General features: G+C 38.8%; 2 protein-coding genes and 1 pseudogene across 2 annotated transcripts; all 3 read left to right on the forward strand.

Annotated features, from left to right (window-relative positions):
• Nucleotides 1-702: 702 nt before the first annotated feature.
• LOC112185662 (EPIDERMAL PATTERNING FACTOR-like protein 3) lies at nucleotides 703-1,803 on the forward strand. Its single transcript, XM_024323930.2, has 3 exons — nucleotides 703-1,200; nucleotides 1,292-1,335; nucleotides 1,461-1,803. Exons 1-3 carry the CDS (start codon nucleotides 1,107-1,109, stop codon nucleotides 1,698-1,700), a joined length of 378 nt encoding a protein of 125 aa, XP_024179698.1. The 5' UTR covers nucleotides 703-1,106; the 3' UTR covers nucleotides 1,701-1,803.
• A 2,284-nt stretch (nucleotides 1,804-4,087) lies between these two features.
• Nucleotides 4,088-8,015, forward strand: LOC112187754 (casein kinase 1-like protein 1). The gene is made up of 14 exons (XM_024326668.2): nucleotides 4,088-4,486; nucleotides 4,591-4,631; nucleotides 5,104-5,173; nucleotides 5,275-5,423; nucleotides 5,504-5,599; nucleotides 5,713-5,783; nucleotides 5,924-5,985; nucleotides 6,097-6,160; nucleotides 6,245-6,329; nucleotides 6,416-6,542; nucleotides 6,645-6,727; nucleotides 6,803-6,860; nucleotides 6,989-7,134; nucleotides 7,434-8,015. The coding sequence occupies exons 1-14, from the start codon at nucleotides 4,411-4,413 to the stop codon at nucleotides 7,719-7,721; spliced, it is 1,416 nt and encodes a 471-aa protein (XP_024182436.1). The 5' UTR covers nucleotides 4,088-4,410; the 3' UTR covers nucleotides 7,722-8,015.
• A 1,542-nt stretch (nucleotides 8,016-9,557) lies between these two features.
• On the forward strand, nucleotides 9,558-16,755 carry LOC112187755 (annotated as a pseudogene).
• The last annotated feature ends 1,892 nt before the right edge of the window (nucleotides 16,756-18,647 follow it).

An 18,647-nucleotide genomic window follows, 5' to 3' on the forward strand; every position in this document is an offset into this window, starting at 1 on the left:
TTGATTAACCTCATAAAAACTACGAGTACTGCTATGCTAACCAAAAATAGTAATGAGTCAGCTTTGTTCCTTTTAATACAGTTACCATTGTTCTATCACCATCATCAAACTCATATAATCTTCATGACTCATAAATAATGGACGGCTGTAGATCTTAGAGACTGATTCACCCCGATGGACTCTTTGTGCCTTCCACATCAACCCATCTGTCCTTTGAAACTTGAAATGAACCTAGAATTTCTTCGACTTCTCATAATATATATATATATATATATATATATATATTATATATATATATTGATATTGACATATGAGTAGGGTAAATTAAAACAGTAAGATTCTTGTGATGCCTCTTTTGATGATGAATTCAAAGCTGCAATATATACTATCAATGAGTACTTAAAGCTTTTAACACGGGGTGAAAATCATTGAAGTGGAACCGTCCAAAGACTTCCTTAATTTCCTCTGGTAGATTCAATGTGTATTACAGGATGTTGTATAGAGCTTAAGCCGTTAGATTTAGCAAATTGTAATAGAGCACCCAGCAAACGGTAACTAATTTAAAGGTTATTAAATCTACAGTTTCAAACTCTAAAATACTGTATATATAAATTCTAGAGTAAGGTAAAATTTTCGATATATTATCGAAGTAAGTTTAAGGCTCTGCAGTCTAGGCATTTGTACTGGATTGATAGGTACTCTTGTAGACCATGAATTTTCACATATCAGTTGGAAAAGTTCTACTTCTGGCTTTGACAATCGCGCTCCTAATTCTTATATTTAAGATAGAGTCAGATAGAGCTAGCTACCCTTCTATAGCATTCCATCTGTTTGATAAGAAAGCAGAATCTCACCCTCTCTCAGATAAAAAAACATCTCTCTCTTTCTCCAGAACCCCAGAAACCAGAGGGAGAGTGAGAAGGAGAGCACTACATTTTGTCTTCAATAGGTTTTGTTTTTTCAAATTGGCTTTTTTTGAGCTACAAAAGCAATTAACTTTTGCCTTGTAGCTCATTCACTAGTAGTTTCTCTAGCTACTTCCCAGTTTTCTTTCTTCAGCCAAGTCTCTCTCTTTCCCTGCAATTTGTACCCCTCTCATTATAAAAATGAAGACCTCAAGGACATCCAGCTTCATTCTAGTGGTTTCTCTTCTCTGTTGGGTTTCTGTAACAATTAGCAAGCCTTTTCCTCGTCAACCAGGTTATCTATTCTTCCTTTTCTACATGTAAAGCCATTTAATTTTCTCATACTGAATAACATTTTACTTTCATTTTGCTGATGAACCAAACAGACCAAACCCCCCATACCAAAGGAGCTACATTTGGCTCAAAACAGGTACATACACATTACACACAGACACCCATTACCCTTAAGAATCTCTCTTTTCATTTTTTCTGGGTTTTGTTAGTTTGGCATTTCTGTCTTTTCCATATATGTATTTTCTGTGTTTGTGTTTTCAGGGAGTTGATCAGAAAAGCTTTGACGGAGTGAAGGAGAAGTATGAAGGGGAGGAGTACTATAGAGGGCTTATGAGTAGGCTTGGGTCAATCCCACCAAACTGTGCTCACAGATGTGAAGGTTGTGTCCCTTGTGTTCCAGTTCAGATACCCACGACCACTGACCACATTGGAGTTCAATATGCCAATTATGAGCCTGAAGGATGGAAATGCAAGTGTGGTTCTACTTTCTTTAATCCATAAATGTCTACTTTGGAACTTAAAAGAGTTCAGACGCAACCTTTTGGTCACACTGGAGGCTTTAGAGTATTTTGTCATTCTGCTTACAGTCATTGCAGAAAGAGAGTTGCTAGTTGGATTTTAGTGTATATATAGCTAACTTCTATATATATGAAAAAAAGTTGGATTTCATTTGTCTCATCCCTCTGTTTTTTCCTTTTGGTCTTGCTTTTGTTTCTAATTTTGTCCTTGCTTTTGTTTCTAAATTTTCCATGTGTTGTTATAGGAGTTGGACAATAAAAAAAGAAAGGGTTTTTGTCAATTTATGTAATTAAGTTTTTTAAATTGTCTCTTACCCAAAACACTCTAAATCTTCCCTAATACTTCATTATTTTTTTTTAATACCATTTTACCCTCACCTTTTTGTTACTTAGAGAGAGAAAAAGACAATGGAAGAGAGAGAAATTATAGGAGATTTCATCGGATTCCTGTCACCGGCTGCCACCTACCGGATTTTTCTGAAAACCTCGCCAGAGATCTCCAAAAAGATCGTCGGAGATTTCATAGGTCGTCGGAAATGTTTATTGCCCCATAGATGTCTATTGCTTCCCATTGCCCCCAATAGAGGGGCAATTGTCTATTGCCCTCCAATAGAACTTTCAGTAGTCGGAATGGAAACTAATCTTCCTAAAATTAGATAAATAAAACTTTAATTAAAGAAAAAAATGAAGAGATTATATCAATTTAAAAACGTCTATTGCCCGCCTCCCCCCCCCCCCCCAATAGACATTCAATTTTTATTTTTTTTATTTCCTTCTGTCCCGTTATTAAAAAAACAAAAATCTGATTTGGGCACCCAGAAAATGATCTAGGCACCCATGTCCTATTCTCCCATCTTTCTGGTTACAGACTCGAGATCGGAAGTAGTCTTTCGGCAAGGCAGGAGTCGTGGATGATGTCGCTGACGTCCTCTGGGAGCTCGAGCCTATAGCCTCCTCGAAACCTGATCTGATTGTGCAACCTCGCCCTCCTCCTCGACGACACCATCTCCGCCGGTGGGAAGCTCCAACGATTGGATTGTGCTGGGAACAACTTCGTGTTCTTCATGTGCTACTCGGAAGCACCAAAACAGCTTTCAGAGGACAGAGGCGAATCTGCGGATGCGATGAGCAACGGAGACAACAATAAGTTCCGGTTTCCTGTTCTTGCAAGTCGCCACCATGGCCGGACGTTTGGATCGGAGATGACCGGTCTCCTCTTCCTGCTGCTGAGATGAGTCAAAGGCGAAGTCCAACCGACGACTGGATTGTGCTGGGTAGAGAGAGAGAGAGAGAGAGAGAGAGAGAGAGAGAGCTGTCAGAGTGAAGACAGAGAAAGGAGAGAAAGTCTGTATCATGCTGGAGAGAGAGGAGAAAGTGGCATTAGATGTAATTGTTTAATTAGGTTGAGGGTTAATTTGTCATTTCTCTCTAAATTGAGTTAGTGGGAAGAAAAATCTGTTGCTGAAGTAAGTGAGATAATTTTAATCAATTTAAGTGATTTGAGTCAAGGACCCTAAAAACACATTTATCATGTAGCTTAATCTATATGGAGTTATTTTCTTACATGCGCTTTCAAAATACTAGAGTTACCTATGAAGTACCGAAATTCAATTGAAAACTATTTAAAGAAACTAAGGCTACATAAAAATTACTATATGCCTTTAAATATGATGTTTAAGTGTTAAATTTGAGTATTGTTGAATATTAACAGTTTCAGAAAAATCAATCAATTTGATCTGATTTAAATATTATCATTTCGGATTCGGACGGTGGTCGCGACCCATCGAATTGTGACTGTAGGTTGAACGTTATAAACGTTGAGAGTAAACTTTTTAATTTTTCATGATGGTCCCAATTCTCTTACTTTTTACTGTACCGTAAATAATAATCATGGTTGGTTTCCTTAAGTGGCCAACTTTAGGTAGGATTGAGATACAAGCTGATCCCACCTGCCAGCGCATATGCAATGATTCAAGTCACCAAATCTTTATTTGTATTCTAAAACATGCACGCATCAAGGAAATTTCTTACCGTTATTCTATTTACTAACGCAATTGAATGGTAAAAAAGTTACAGTACCAGGGGTCCAGGAAAAACCAAACACAGGTGGTCCACGTGTCAGGCACGCTCCACCTCGTTGGAGAAAAAGTCACGTGACACCACAGCTTTCGTCAAGCGCGGAAATAAAAAAATAAAAACAAAAACAAAAACATTTTCTAATCCCACACACCAAACTTTAGGTCTCCCAAAGTTGAATCAAAAGCAAACAAGACTCTAACATATTATCAATAAAGCCCCTTTGCCTTTTCTCCTCCTCTGTAAATTTAACCCCAAATTGCTTTTAACCCAACCGCCCCAAAAAAAAAAAAAAAAAAAATTAAAAAAAAAAAAAATTCACTAACCCTAGATCTCTCTTTCTTCTTTCTTCTCTCTTCTCTCTCTCCAAGACGAAGAACCCACACAGCGTGCATTGCTGTCCGTACAAATTTGTCTGCTTTGGTTCTTCTTCTGCTTCTTCTTCTTTGTTTTGCTTCGATTGGACGACAATCATTGCGGTGCGAGTCGGCGGAGCTTTTTGTTATGCTGCTCGGCGCTTAGGTTCTCACGAAAGCTTTGATTTTTAGGAGGGTCTGTGATTTTTAGGGTTAGGGTTTATTTATTTATTTTTGAATTGGGTTCGGGTGGCTGCGCAAATGGAGCCTCGTGTTGGGAATAAGTTCAGGCTGGGACGGAAGATCGGTAGCGGCTCGTTCGGGGAGATCTATCTTGGTTCGTGTTTCTGATTCTGATCGCGGGTCAAAATTGGATTTGGGTGATTTTTATGGAGGTGATTAAATTATTGATCTTTTTGATCGGTTTTGGTGTTGTTGTAGGTACCAATATTCAGACGAACGAGGAGGTTGCGATTAAGCTGGTGAGTGTTGCAATTGAGCTCCCCCTGATGTTGACTTTTGTTTTCATGCTCTGCTCGTTTGGTTCTGTTTGATGCCAATTTGGATGGTGGAAATTGGTGCTCTGAAAATTTGGGAGAATATGGTTTATGAGTTTGTGGTGTGCTTGGTAGAAATGCTTCAGCTTTCAGTTTAGTAGTAATGCCATTGTTTTGGGGAGCAACTAATTCTTAGATCAATAGATTTTTCTGGTTTTTGCATTAGTGGTATAAGCTTGCTTTGTCATGTACTTTTCCTGTTTTTGGTTCGTAATGAACCGCAATCGTCTTCAGTCTCTGACTTTTAGGTTAATAAGAAGAATCAGTACCACCGGCGAAAGTGGGCCAAATCCTATGATTTCCTTGTTTCGTCCTGAGTTCCGTCTAATGAATTTGGTTGATTAATGATACTTCTTCTGGAGCATAAAAAGCTAATGACCGTGTTTCCAATTTTTAGGAAAATGTGAAGACAAAACATCCTCAGTTGCTGTATGAATCCAAGTTGTACAGGATCCTACAAGGAGGAAGTATGTAATTTTCCGTTGATGAGTAGTTTTGTTATATAGAGTTTCATACTATTGGTTTTAAGCCTGACAAGTTTTCCTGGTTTGTAAATTTGGTATTGCAGCTGGGATACCAAATGTGCGGTGGTTTGGAGTTGAAGGAGATTATAACGTTTTGGTAATGGATTTGCTGGGTCCTAGTCTTGAAGACTTATTTAACTTCTGCAGTAGGAAACTTTCTTTGAAAACAGTTCTTATGCTGGCAGATCAAATGGTACGTGGTGATTGAGTGTGTACATAGTCATTGTATTGGTTTACTTACTAATTTCTGACATTCTTTACATTTATTTTTAGATCAATCGTGTTGAATTTGTTCATTCCAAATCCTTTCTTCATCGTGATATCAAGCCAGACAATTTTCTCATGGGATTAGGAAGGCGTGCAAATCAGGTTTTGCTCTATTTTTTGCATGCAATACTGATCTTCTTTGGTTTACTTTGAGTGTGTATTTCATATATTGAGGTGCTTATGCTAATATTCATATTTGATTTCCACTTTTGTAGGTATACATGATTGATTTTGGTCTGGCTAAGAAATATCGGGATAGTACAACCCGTCAACATATTCCATATAGGTGAGAATGAATGATGCATGCCTATGGGTGTGGCTTCTAATAAGTTCTGTGTATATGAAACTGGATATGGTGTACGAGAACATGATTGCAGGTAATGTAGTAACATAAAATTTTCATGTTGCGTGATATGAATGCTGCAGAGAAAACAAGAATCTGACTGGAACAGCAAGATATGCAAGCATGAACACCCACCTTGGGATTGGTATGTTTCAATCCTTCCTTTTGTATTTTGGTGTTCTTTGTAATGTAATGTTGTTCCAGTTTAGTGTTATATCTCATTTAGTAATGATTTCTGCTATTTTGAACTTTATAGAGCAAAGCCGGAGGGATGATTTGGAATCTCTTGGTTACGTCCTGATGTACTTCCTTAAGGGAAGGTGATTATCTCTGAAGACCCTGTACTAGTTTTTTTGGCACTGCTACCTGTTGATAGTTCGTTTGATAATGCTATTTGCTCGTAGTCTTCCTTGGCAGGGACTAAAAGCAGGAACTAAGAAACAGAAATATGAAAAAATTAGTGAGAAAAAGGTTTCTACTTCAATTGAGGTATGATGTTTGCGGATATTTTGGTTGTATGCAATTCAGGCCTTTTGTTTATCATCTTCTGACTGGTCAATTTAATGTTTTATCAGGCCTTGTGTCGTGGTTATCCAACAGAGTTTGCATCATATTTCCATTACTGTCGCTCACTGCGATTCGATGATAAGCCAGACTATGTTTATCTGAAAAAGATATTCCGTGATGTCTTCATTCGTGAAGGTTTGAAATCTATTTGCTACAGTATGCGTTTCTGGTCTCATCTTATGCTTTTGTGCTAAAGTCATATTTTGACGCTTCCTGTATCCCTTGTGTGCGCTACAGGTTTCCAGTTTGATTATGTTTTTGACTGGACAATTTTGAAGTATCAGCAATCACAGCTGGCTACACCTCCCACCCGTGCCCTTGTAATTTCTATGTTAAACTGATTTTGTTTCTTATGGTGTACGGATGGATTCGTATTGACATCTTGTTTCATTTAGGGTGCTGGAACTAGTTCTGGAATGCCGCATGCTCCTGCCATTGTGGACAGGCAGACTGGTAGTTTTTAGCATTGTTTCAGATGAATTTTAACATTATTCTAGGAGATTATCCCATGCTTTCTTCTTCTTATTTTAAGTTGTAAATGTAACTCATTCCTTCAACTACATTTGCTTTCTGGCTTGCAGGTGAGGAAGATGGGCGGATAGCCGGTTTATCCTCACTGGATGCCTCTCGGCGGAGAATACCGGGACCAGCTCTGAATTCTGCGAGTGTGTCAAGGCAGAGAAATTCAATTGCTATGGATTCTGCGATAACTAGAGAGAATAATCTGGTGGGTTGATTTAAATTGCAGTATTCTTAATGTAGAATCTTTTCTTGTCCTATTTTTGGGGGTCTCAAATGGGTGTGGAAACGCCTGATATGTTTCTATAGGCAGTAATGCTAAGCTCATAGTGGTTAGTGGCTTTTCTTGCCGCATTATCATGGTGGAATACCAGCATTTGATTCAGTGCCTCTGTTACACACATTCCCGACTCTCAAATCTTCTTCCTCTTTGACACACTTGTTAGACAATAAATAATTGCATTGCCTTTTATATACAATCTTATGGGCATGCTTTGCAACTTGCAGTTATCAAATCCCAATATGTTGGGCCGATCTAGTGGATCATCAAGGAGACCTGCTGTTTCCAGCAGTCGTGAGGGATTTGGAAGGAGCGAGTCTGAACACCGTGTTCGCACAACCGATGCTAGTCCTGGAACAGGCCACAGAATTTCGAGTGGCCAAAGAAGTTCACCGGTTGAGTCATCGGACCCTACTCGTACCGGAAGACATAGCTCACAAATTAGAAACTATGAAACTGCCATTAGAGGCCTTGAAGGCCTGCAGTTAGACCATGAGGAGAGGATCCATTACTAGATGGTGCTGACTTCTGCTGGTTGCTGTAAATCTCTTAATTTGATTGTATGCTTTCTTCAGAATAGGTTTTCGAAAAAGAAAAAATATATATATCGAAGGTGAGAGAGTCTGAGAGGTGATTTTTACTTGAACTCAGTTACCCATGGAAGAGAGCTGAAAGTGTTTGTTGATTCAACTTGTGCTTTAACACGTTGATCCATTTGCGTGATAAACAATGTAAATTTTCTTTTTCCAAAAGAAAATAACAAAAATTGTTAAGAGATGGGTGCCTGTTTTGCCCCAGATTTAAAGCAACATGTTACTCTATTCTATACTCGTCATTTTTACTTCTAAATTTGCTACCGGCTCTGTATGAGAAAAATGAAAATGGCATTGGCATAAGGTTATGCACTAGTGCTCTAACCTGGTTCAGTCTTCCTTTAAGTTTCCACGGTCAATATGGAAGAAAATCTTATGAGCTAGACCTACTAACCAACCCATTGCAGTTCCCATCAGTGTACTAACCATTTGGAATTGGCCATGCGTTATCTCTGACTGACAATTCTTCAACTTTGCTTCTGATTTTGAATTTTGAAATCCCTACTTTCATTATCCTCAAGCTTTGATCTTTACCACCATACCACTCTTCCCCATCTGCTTGTTTCTCAGTGCAACGCTTCTAGCCTTGATATTCTCTCCCATTCTCTCCTTCATATTCTCTCTAAACTACCACCGTTTATTTTCTTTCTTTTTCCTCTTGGCTCTGCGCCTCTGCCATTGTAAACAAGACCCAGCAGCTCTGGCTGCTCTACAGCCTCCTTTATTGTGCCACCATTGCGAGCAGCACCCATGTTATCCCAGTGCCTAAATGATAATATGTCTCCCAATATGTTCAGCCTTGTTTTGCAAATTATGCCTACTTCCAAAAGATTTTATTATTTCATTTGGTGACAAGTTACAACATCTTTTTGCACTGCATTTCTAGTTCCAGATTGGTATGCTTGATTGACAGTTACATGATTCCATGCCCATGTTGAATATTCTTTGTGTAAGCTGAAGTTAAGAAAATTATTTTTCGTTGTAGAATGCTATGGAAAGGAATGTGTAGGTACAATTTTCTTGTGTGTGTGTGTGTTGGCATCCCTATACAATGCTATAAAGAAGTCATCCGAGTCAGTTCCAATTTGTCCGAGTCAGTCCTATGATTTAGGAAGGTCGATTTTGGGGAAGTATCTTTTGGGCTTTAAGTTATTGCGTTTCAAAGATATATCCAACTGTTAAAATCGTGGTATTAAAGTCCTGATCGTTTTAGGATTTATTGGATATCTCTTATTGAAAGTTCTTTCCCTATTAGGAGTCATATTAGGGTTGAGTCATGATTGAGGATCTATGATCTCCTCAATGTATTATCAAAGTGTGTGTTCTTTTGGAGGAGAGAGAGACGCAAGAATTATTGGACAGTCTTGCTTGCTTAAGATCGAGTTTCATAGAAGTCCAAGACACTTGTTCCATGTTTAAGTGTTCTTGTTCATTTGCTCATGTGCATTGATTCTCTTGAGATCAGTAGAGAGGTTGTGAAGCAAGAAGGGCGATAGTTGGAGATTGTTCAAGTGAAGAAGGAGTTCAACATTGAAGACAAACTTCTCATTAGTAATTTCTAGTGATTGTAGCCGAGCTAGTGTTACTTGAGTTTGTAAAGAATATATCCTTCATCATAAATAATTTGTCTTTATTTTGGGTTCTAAAGAGTAAGAGCCCCGCAGTGTTTTTAATCTCATATTTGAGGTTTTCACTGCGTAACCAAAAATCTTGTGTTCTGTTTGATTTTTGGTTTCTGCCCAGTAAGGATTGAAAAACATGCCTATCAATCTCCGAATTCCAGAAAAACGTTTCATCCAAGTATTTTCAGAATGAATTGATAATGATAAGAATCAAGTAGCTCTAGCTCGTCTTGCAAGGCAGATTGAGGTCAATGTTAACTTCAGAAGGTCTTCTTTCTTATTCTTTTTATTCTAATATTGGTTACATCATACTTTTCTTTATTATTCTAAACTAAGAATTTAATTTGTGATTTTGAATTTTAATCTAATGGTTGTAGGATACAAGGCTTCCTGATTTTTCTGAAGCTGGAGATATTCAATCTCTTAAGGATCCCTCCGTACCATGCGTGGAAGGTTGTTCCGGAATTTAGTACATTTCATCCTTTAACCTCACTTAGCATGCGTTAAGTAGAGTTCATGCATTTGGCACTGTTTCTTGACTCCTCATAACGAATTTTGTAGGGCTAGGCACGGGCCGGGTCCAACAATAATTTCACTGGGCCCGGGACCGGCCCATTTTTCATTGGGCCCGGACCCGGCCTGTTTTTACACCCACAAGGACCGGCCCGTTTCATTTCGGGCCGGGCTTGCGGGCTTTCGGGCCCAAAAACATGTATTTTACCGTTTCTATATCTATATATCCAAATAACCAAATTTCATTCATATCAACCTGGTGAAGATTTGAATCAAAACAGGGAGAATCATTGCACCATTGCACTCAAATATCATACATAAAATCTATGATTAACAGCAGAATTGGAATGACAACACCATCTTATCATATTACGAAAAAATAGCATGAGAACCAAAAGTTACAGAACCAAAACGAAGCAGAGAGAATTCACTAGTCTATTAAGCTCGGAAACGGAAAGAGTCAAAGAGGAGCTCGATTGGATACCTAACTGAACCTAATCAACCGAAACTAAAACCCAATTTGATACTCCACATACTGAATCACAGTCCCCTTGGCACCAAGCACAAACCCAACGAACCACCTGCAAATCAATAACAAATTTAAAACTTGACAAGCGAAAACACAGAGAGATTGAAAGGGGGAGAGAGATACGGAGATACAAAGAGAGAGAGGGAAACTGAACAAAGAGAAAGAAACTCACAGCGTGATGTGAAGAGAGAGAGAGCAGTCTCGCGGTGCAGGTGAAGTGAGGGAGAGAGCAGTCTCGGCGTCGACCTCTCTCCGTTCAGATCGGGTTCAATTCAAAAGAGGGTGAAAGACTAAGCTGCTAACGATTCTGTAACTGCTTGTGTGTGATTCCTCTAATAATTGATGATTGATTAAACAGCGGATAGTAAACGAATCAAAAAAATGAACGAACAAATCGTTGAGATTCGTACCTTGTAAGGATCCATGGAAGGAGGAGAGGTGAGGTGACCGTCTGAGCGAGAGAGATAGAAGAGAGAGAGAAGGCAGCCACCCAGATCGGGAAGAAGGACCGAAGAAATGAAGGCAACCTCTCTAGGTTCAGATCGAGTTTGTGGAAACAACGAAGGCTGCTGAGAGAGTGCTAAATGAGCTTAGGTATTTTAGAGAGGACTAAAATTCAGTGCATCCGATCCTATGTTAAGATTTTGAGCCCTATATTTGGACCAATCATATATGGACATATGTCTATTTTTTAACTAAAACGGGCCTGACCGGTTTTTTCTATTTTGAAAGTGAAGGCCCAGCCCGAACCGTAACTTTGAAATTGAAGGCCCGGCCCGAACCGTTTTGCTTAAAAAAAAATAGGGCCCGGCCCGAATGGGTCGGGCTTTGACAGGCCGGTCCGGGTTTGCGGGTTTTCGGGCTTAATTGCCCAGCCCTAGAATTTTGTACATGAATTATAACCAAGCTAGGAATCCGCAAGGGTTTACAACTGCACAACTAGAGGTTTTGGCTCAGGACTTTCCAATAACGTTAAGCGAAAGTGAGTACTTATACCTTGGGAAAATTTATTATTGAGATTTGAGATGTTGGTTAATTCTGACTAGTCCTGCATTCAATTAATATTTTTAATAAATGGAGGTAATTGTCGATTGGATACAGGGAGCTTTATTAATAACGGCCATCGTGAGACCAAGTTCACAAGCTATGGCTACAGAGTACTAGCAGGAGCTCTTGATCATGTGGAGAATGGGTTGTCTGTGTTGTATTGGAAATGGGGATTTTACACACTACTACTACAAAAAAAAAACATTTAAGGACGTTCAAAAAACGTCATTGAAAACTTTAGACGACACGCAAAAAAAACGTCATCTATCAAGGAGTCATTATAAATCATTTTTTAGGACGTTTAAAAACGTCCTAAAATATCTATTAGCACACTTAAAAAACGTCTTAAAAACTTTCAAAGAATGTCGTCTAATGTCTACTAAGACATGAAAAAAAAGTCATTAAAACTAAAAAAAACGTCATGTAAAGTTTATTAGGACACATTTAAAGTGTCCCAATATTGATACAATGGACGTTAAATTTTAGGGGTGGCTTAAATTGCCGGACCTGCCAAAAACTGGCCGAACCGCCGCCGTGGGCGCTGACAAAAACGGTAACCGAAGGTCCGGTTCGGTTTTACCTTACCGTATATTCGTACGCGGCTCGGTAGCGGTATGCCAATTCTGCTTATACGGTATTACCGTACCAACGGTATATATATACTTTTCTTATTTTCTATTTATTTTAATACTAGGTATGTTTTAAGCCGTTGATTTCTAACATATGTGAATGACAGCCGTTGGATCTTAGTGGAGATTGGGGTAACCTAAGAGGGGTCAATCATATTGGGTCATTTGCGACTTGTGCCCGCAGCCTCTCTCGAGTCTCAACCCTCTCTTCCTCAGTTCCTCTCAAAACCAACCCAGCCCCAATCCAATCCCAAAAACAACAATCGTTCATTGATGCGAACCTCACTAACATAAGTTTCAACCCAGATATCGTTTGATTTTGAAATCCCCAAATCGTTCGACCAACCCTAAATCAGTTGCTTGGTTGAAGTGGTTGCTCGGAGGCTTATACAGTGTTCAAGTGGTGTTTCCGAGTACAAATAATTAGGTAAAATCATTTTCTTTTTAGTTTTGTACTCTTGTTACTCCTTTTGCTCTAATTTGTATGAAAAAAATGGAATCTGTTGTTGATTTTGTTAATTTCATGGTTGAAATTGATCGTGGTTATCTAACATATATGTTAATATGTGTTTTGGTAGGAAAGTCCTTTGAAGCTTGAAGGTATTGACCATGGATTTCAGTTGAGGGTTTATCAGTTTATCCTGAGGCAAAGAGGTGATCGAGGTCTTTGATTAGGTAACTAAACATCTAAACTTGTGTGTGCTTGGTTGGGTTTTGATTCTTTGAACTTGAAGTATCTGCTTGTGACTTTGTGTATGGATGTTTCTGATTATGACTTTACTAGTTCTTGTGTGTAATTATGTTTTATGGATGCTAAAATTCTTTGAACTTGAAGTATCTATTCTGCTTGTACTCTTATTAATTAGTATGTGACTTTGAGACTTTCTCTGTGAATAAGTTTTTGCTTTGTTCTCTTATTAATTATTTTGTGACTTTTTGTGTGTATATGTTTCTGCTTGAAGTTATCTATTCTGCTTATACTGAAAAGGACTTGTAGTTAAGTATAAACTATAAACTGAACATGATTGCAAAGTATGAAGCTGTTGCTTTTAAGTATAAACTGAACACGATTGCAAAGTATGAAGCTATTGCTTTTAATTGTATGTTGCTTTTAAGTATAAATTGAACACGATTGCAAACGTTTAAAAGCTTGAAACGCATCTGTTGCTTTTAATTGTGGTTTTAACATTGAAGAAACTGCTGCTCTGCATTTGGGAGGTGCGAACTCGCCTACGACAACTACTACTTGAAGATTTGGACGGTGCAAACATCCAGTTCGAAGATATAGCTGTTGTGCATTTTTTTGTTAAGTGTTTGGAGTCTACTTGAAGATTTGGATGCAGTTGTTGTGTTTCTTTTTTCTGTTTGTTTAGTCATTGGAATCATCAAATCGCTTGCAGCTTTTTGTTTATTTCAATTTGAGGTTATGTAATATTCAATAACTTTTAGACTTGGACATCAGTCACATATTATGTGAGCTTGTAATTTGTGAATGTAGAACTGAAAGAGAAAAAGTGAAAACATCAACTCTAGAACTCACATCTCCATAAGAAGGTGAGGAATATACTTGATGAACATGTATTATTCAGGAAATTGCAGAGTTAAGTATGAGCTTAATAGCTTTTATGTATTTGGTAAAAACTGTACAAGAAAAATAGTCTAAAAACACCCCAGAATGGGTGATTGGCCTACATAAATGTTTATCAATATTAGGCCCAATCCTCCTCTTCGGTTGGGCCTGAACCGAGACAAAACCGACCATAATCTTGGTAACCGAAATCTACAGTTACTAACTTTTCCAGCACGGTAGTGCTATTGGTTTTCAGCCTACCGATGTGTTTCGGTTGGTACTTGGCTCAGATGCAAAAAAACGATTACTGTACCAAATCCAGCCCTATTAAATTTAGTCTAGGCCTAATCTTCGACCTTAGAACTCTCCACAAGTAAACATATTTTTATTTTCGGGTATCAACAGTGTTTAGGCCACATCTCTATTTAATATACAAGGCCGGACCTAGGCCAAGAAGGACTATACCTGGGCTTATAGCTCTGAACCCGATGAACACTAGATCAAAATTATTTGCCGAGCAAAACTTCCATAAAAAGAATTAAAAAGGATACACCTATGCCAACGACTATTTCCTTTGCAAATCCTCCCATTAAAAAATAAAATATTAACGGAGACACACTTTTGTCAATAAAAATTTCGTCGGTAAAAGTTAGTCATAAAAAAAAAAAAAAAAAGGACAAACATTTTGCCAAATGAAGTTTACGTCAATAAATTCCTCATAAAAAATAAGCATAGATGAATGCACATTTTTGAACGAATTATTCGTCACTGAAAGCCTTCCCTAAGAATAAAGGAAAATGAGCAGATTGTCGCTATTTATGGTGCAACACTTCACCGCTTCGTCTAAAAATGTGACACTTATATTGCTCTCTCACAACCTATTTTTACAATTTAAGCTGCTTGCATTTCGTCACCGAATTAACAATAAAGTGCAATATGACATGTGTGGTAAATATTTTCCCCATATTCATCGTTGTATCCTAAATTAATTATTGTTTACTTTCCTTGTTGTAGGAAGCTTGAACTAAGGATGAGTTCGATGTATCCCATAATAATACTTTCCTGGTGATAATTGGAAAGCTAGCCTGTATTATAAATACCTCAGCCTCTACCTTGTTTGAGATTGTCACGGGACCCCTTCGTTAAATTTGTGTATCCCCAAGAAATCTCTCCGGTAGTATCAATTTTGTTTGTTTGTTTGTTTTTTTTTTTTTGGCAGAATGGAACTCTCAAAAAACCCGTTTTCTTTACAAAAGCCGAACGAGAGCAGATAGCCCTAGAACGCCGCCAACAAGAAACCCAAGTCACGTATCTCTTCCATTCTCGCTCTTCCTCCGATGATTCAGGCCCAAGAACAGAGCGGGAATCATCGGGGAGGCGGACCCACGGTGAACGCGACCACTGTAAGAGGAAGCGTGAAGAGGAAGCTAGGGCAAGCCGCCTAGAGAAGGAGCTTGAAGCCATGAGCAGTATCTAGGTTCCAACAAGCCTAAGAAACGTGTTATTAAACCTAGCGAGAAGTTCCGGTTCTCTTTCGATTGGGAGAACACCGAGGACACTTCTCGTGACATGAACCCCTTGTACCAAAACCCTCACGAGGCCCATCTCTTGTTTGGGAGAGGGCTTCGCGCCAGGATGGACCGGCTCGAGCAGAAGAAGCTGGCTGCCAAGGAGGAAGTAGTGTTAGTGTATGATTCTTTTGATATGAAGGTGGATCAACATTGGAGTGATAAGAAGCTTGAGGATGAATGAGGGACCGGAGGATTTTCCGAGAGGACTTCAATATTTCATACAAAGGGTCTAGGATTCCTAGACCTATTAGGAATTGGGATGAGAGTAAATTGAGTAAGGAGTTGCTCGAGGCTGTGAAGAGGGCTGGTTATAAGAAGCCGTCTCCCATTCAGATGGGGGCAATCCCTCTCGGTTTGCAACAGCGTGATGTTATTGGCATTGCGGAGACTGGTTCTGGCAAGACTGCTGCCTTTGTTCTTCATATGTTAAGTTATATTTCTAGGTTGCCTCCTATTAGTGAAGAGAATGAGGCTGAAGGGCCTTATGCTGTGGTTTTGGCGCCTACTCGGGAGCTTGCGCAGCAGATTGAGAAAGAGACTGTCAAGTTTGCGCATGACTTGGGAATCAAGGTGGTTTCTATTGTTGGTGGGAAGTCGATTGAGGAACAGGGTTTTAAAATCGCACAAGGATGTGAGGTTGTCATTGCCACGCCGGGGCGTTTGATTGATTGTTTGCAGAGGCGTCTTGCTGTTTTGAATCAGTGCAACTATGTAGTTCTTGACAAGGCTGATACGATGATAGATAAGGGACTTGAAGACCAGGTTGTTGGTGTTTTGGATGCAATGCCTTCGAGCAACTTGAAACCTGAGAATGAACCACTTATATTTTCAGTGCAACTATGCCTCCTGCTGTGGAGCGACTCGCCCGCAATTACTTGAGGAATCCTGTTGTAGTCACCATTGGCAGTGCCGGAACCACCACTGATTTGATCACTCAGAATGTGGTCATGATCAGCAAGGAGTCGGAAAAGTTTGAAAAGCTAAAGAGATGGCTTGATGAAGTACTTGGTGATCATAAGACTGCTATTGTATTTGCAACTACCAAGAAAAATGTAAATATTCTGGCGAAGAGTTTGAGCAAGAATGGATATCATCATGTGATTACTTTGCATTCGGATTTACAACAATCACAGAGAGACTCTAACCTTGAAGGTTTTAAGACCAAGAGATATAATGTCCTCGTTGCAACAGATGCTGCAGGACGAGGTATTGATGTATCTGATGTGGCACATGTAATTATATATGAAATGCCACCGAAGATAGAAAAGTATACCCATCGTATTGGACGTACTGGTCGTGCAGGAAAGACTGGTTTAGCCACAACATTCTTGACAATGCAAGACACTGGGGTGTTCTATGATCTCAAGAAGATGCTCATTCAGAGTAACAGTCCTGTTCCTCCTGAACTAGCGAGACATGAAGCCTCAAAGTACAAGCCTGGCACAATTCCTGACAGACCACCGAGGCATAACTAGACTACTGTCACTCATTGACAAGTTGGAGTCAGAGGCTGAGACATTTGCTTTCTGGTGGAACAAAGTAAGTGAGTTTCTTTGAACAGGATTGTGTACTGGAATTGCAATTGATGTTTTTCTATTTTCCGGAATATTGGTTTTGGTCCTCCTTATGTTCATTTTGAATTAGTTAGATGTTTTTGGTGATCTCAGTTTGCAATGTTTACCGTAACTGTACTATAATTTTCATAATTTCACTGTGCGTGGTCGTAATTTCGTAAATGCTGCAGAGAAACAAGAAGTTGACTCGAGTTTTTGGTATGTTTTAGCTTTCCTTTTGCACTTTGGTGTTCTTTGTGATGCAGCAACCCAGTGTCATATCTGTTTCGGTATTCAGAATCTCTTTTCTACACTCCGAACTTTATAGAGCAAAGCTAGGGGATTGATTTAGAATCTCTTGGTTATGTCCTTGTGTTCTTTCTTAAGGAAAGCGATTATCTCAATAACCTATGCTTCTGGTATCTGTTGATATTTCCTTCCCAGGAACTAGAGACATGCCGGAACTAAGAAACAGAAATACTAAGAAAATTAGAGAAAAAAAGGTTGATATTGATAAAATATGAGAGGAAGAATATCATTCCTCTTGATCTTATTTCTGATATTGAGATGATTCAAACATACAACATATGGTGGCCTTATATAGGCACCTTACAACCAAATACCAGAAAGTATTAAAGCTTTGTCTATGGTAAAACTGATACAACTTACTAATGCATATGTGAAGGCATTAAAGATGCAGTCAAAGAAATCTGCCTAGCTATGTATAGCTTAAAATAGCTGTAAGGAAAAACATGTAGAAGTTGTAGGCAGCAGCCAACATTGACCACTGTTCCTGTACTTCCAACAGATATCTATTGTTATTTTGTCAAGTTTTTTCTTATTTGATGCAATTGTATTGACAACTCGTTTGATTCAGGGTCCTGGTGCTGGACTAGTTCTGGGACGTTTCTACATTATGTTAGTAGATCAGGTTGATGTGTGATCAATAAGCATGAAGTTGGTGGGAGATTACCCTAGGCTTTTTTCTCTTGTTGCCTTATTTTAAGATGTAAACTTTTGAAGATAATTTCTTTCGAGTTTCTTTATCCCTTTGAAATATATATAGTTTATAGAGATTACCTGAGACAGAGAAATCCAATTGATAATGAGTCTGCATTCACCAGACAATTTATAAGAAAGGATGTTCATCAAAAATTTTGACTGTGATCACCTAAAATTTAACAATGATTCTGGTCTACTGAACCGAGTCAGAACATCCCGTTCAGAAAACTGAAGCCTAGTGCTGGAGCAGGCAATAGAATTTCAAGCGGCCGAACAATTTCTCCGGGTGCTGGAGCAGGCAATAGAATTTCAAGCGGCCGAACAATTTCTCCGGTGGAGTCATCAGACCCCAATTGTATCAAAAGACATACCCTCTCAATTTAGGTACTAAGAAAAAGCTTGAATGACTAAAAAATCAGAGACAGACATGCATACCTCTCAAAAACTGAAATGTAAAATCTCTACAAAAGCTTGACATTTAGAAGAAAAAAAAATTCGGACATACCGAATGAAGCTGATTCTTTTCTTAAGAAAACCTACATCCCTGAAACACACATGGAAGGTCCTCAGATGATAACAAAGCACTGCGAGACAGTAAAGAAGTTTGCTGAGATGATGACATAGCAATCAGGTCTGGCATTTCCAAATGAAAAGACCTTTTACTATCTCTTGTTAGAGCCTATTCTACAATACTAAGGTCCTAAAAGTTCATTTTGAGGTATCATGTCATTCATGTCCAAACCAGGAAAATCCTTATCATTTTGAAATCTTATGGCACCTATTGGTTGAGCTGTATGGTAACCCACTTATAT

The sequence above is a fragment of the Rosa chinensis genome, chromosome 2 (genome assembly GCF_002994745.2).
Source record: "Rosa chinensis cultivar Old Blush chromosome 2, RchiOBHm-V2, whole genome shotgun sequence".
NCBI classification, from domain to species: Eukaryota; Viridiplantae; Streptophyta; class Magnoliopsida; order Rosales; family Rosaceae; genus Rosa; species Rosa chinensis.

Coding starts and splice junctions, on each gene's coding strand:
- LOC112185662 (XM_024323930.2), top strand. CDS start 1,107: ATGAAGACCTCAAGGACATCCAGCTTCATTCTAGTGGTTTCTCTTCTC. Junction 1,201..1,291: donor GCCTTTTCCTCGTCAACCAG/GTTATCTATTCT, acceptor TGAACCAAACAG/ACCAAACCCCCCATACCAAA. Junction 1,336..1,460: donor CTACATTTGGCTCAAAACAG/GTACATACACAT, acceptor TTGTGTTTTCAG/GGAGTTGATCAGAAAAGCTT.
- LOC112187754 (XM_024326668.2), top strand. CDS start 4,411: ATGGAGCCTCGTGTTGGGAATAAGTTCAGGCTGGGACGGAAGATCGGT. Junction 6,161..6,244: donor ATGTACTTCCTTAAGGGAAG/GTGATTATCTCT, acceptor ATTTGCTCGTAG/TCTTCCTTGGCAGGGACTAA. Junction 6,861..6,988: donor CATTGTGGACAGGCAGACTG/GTAGTTTTTAGC, acceptor TCTGGCTTGCAG/GTGAGGAAGATGGGCGGATA.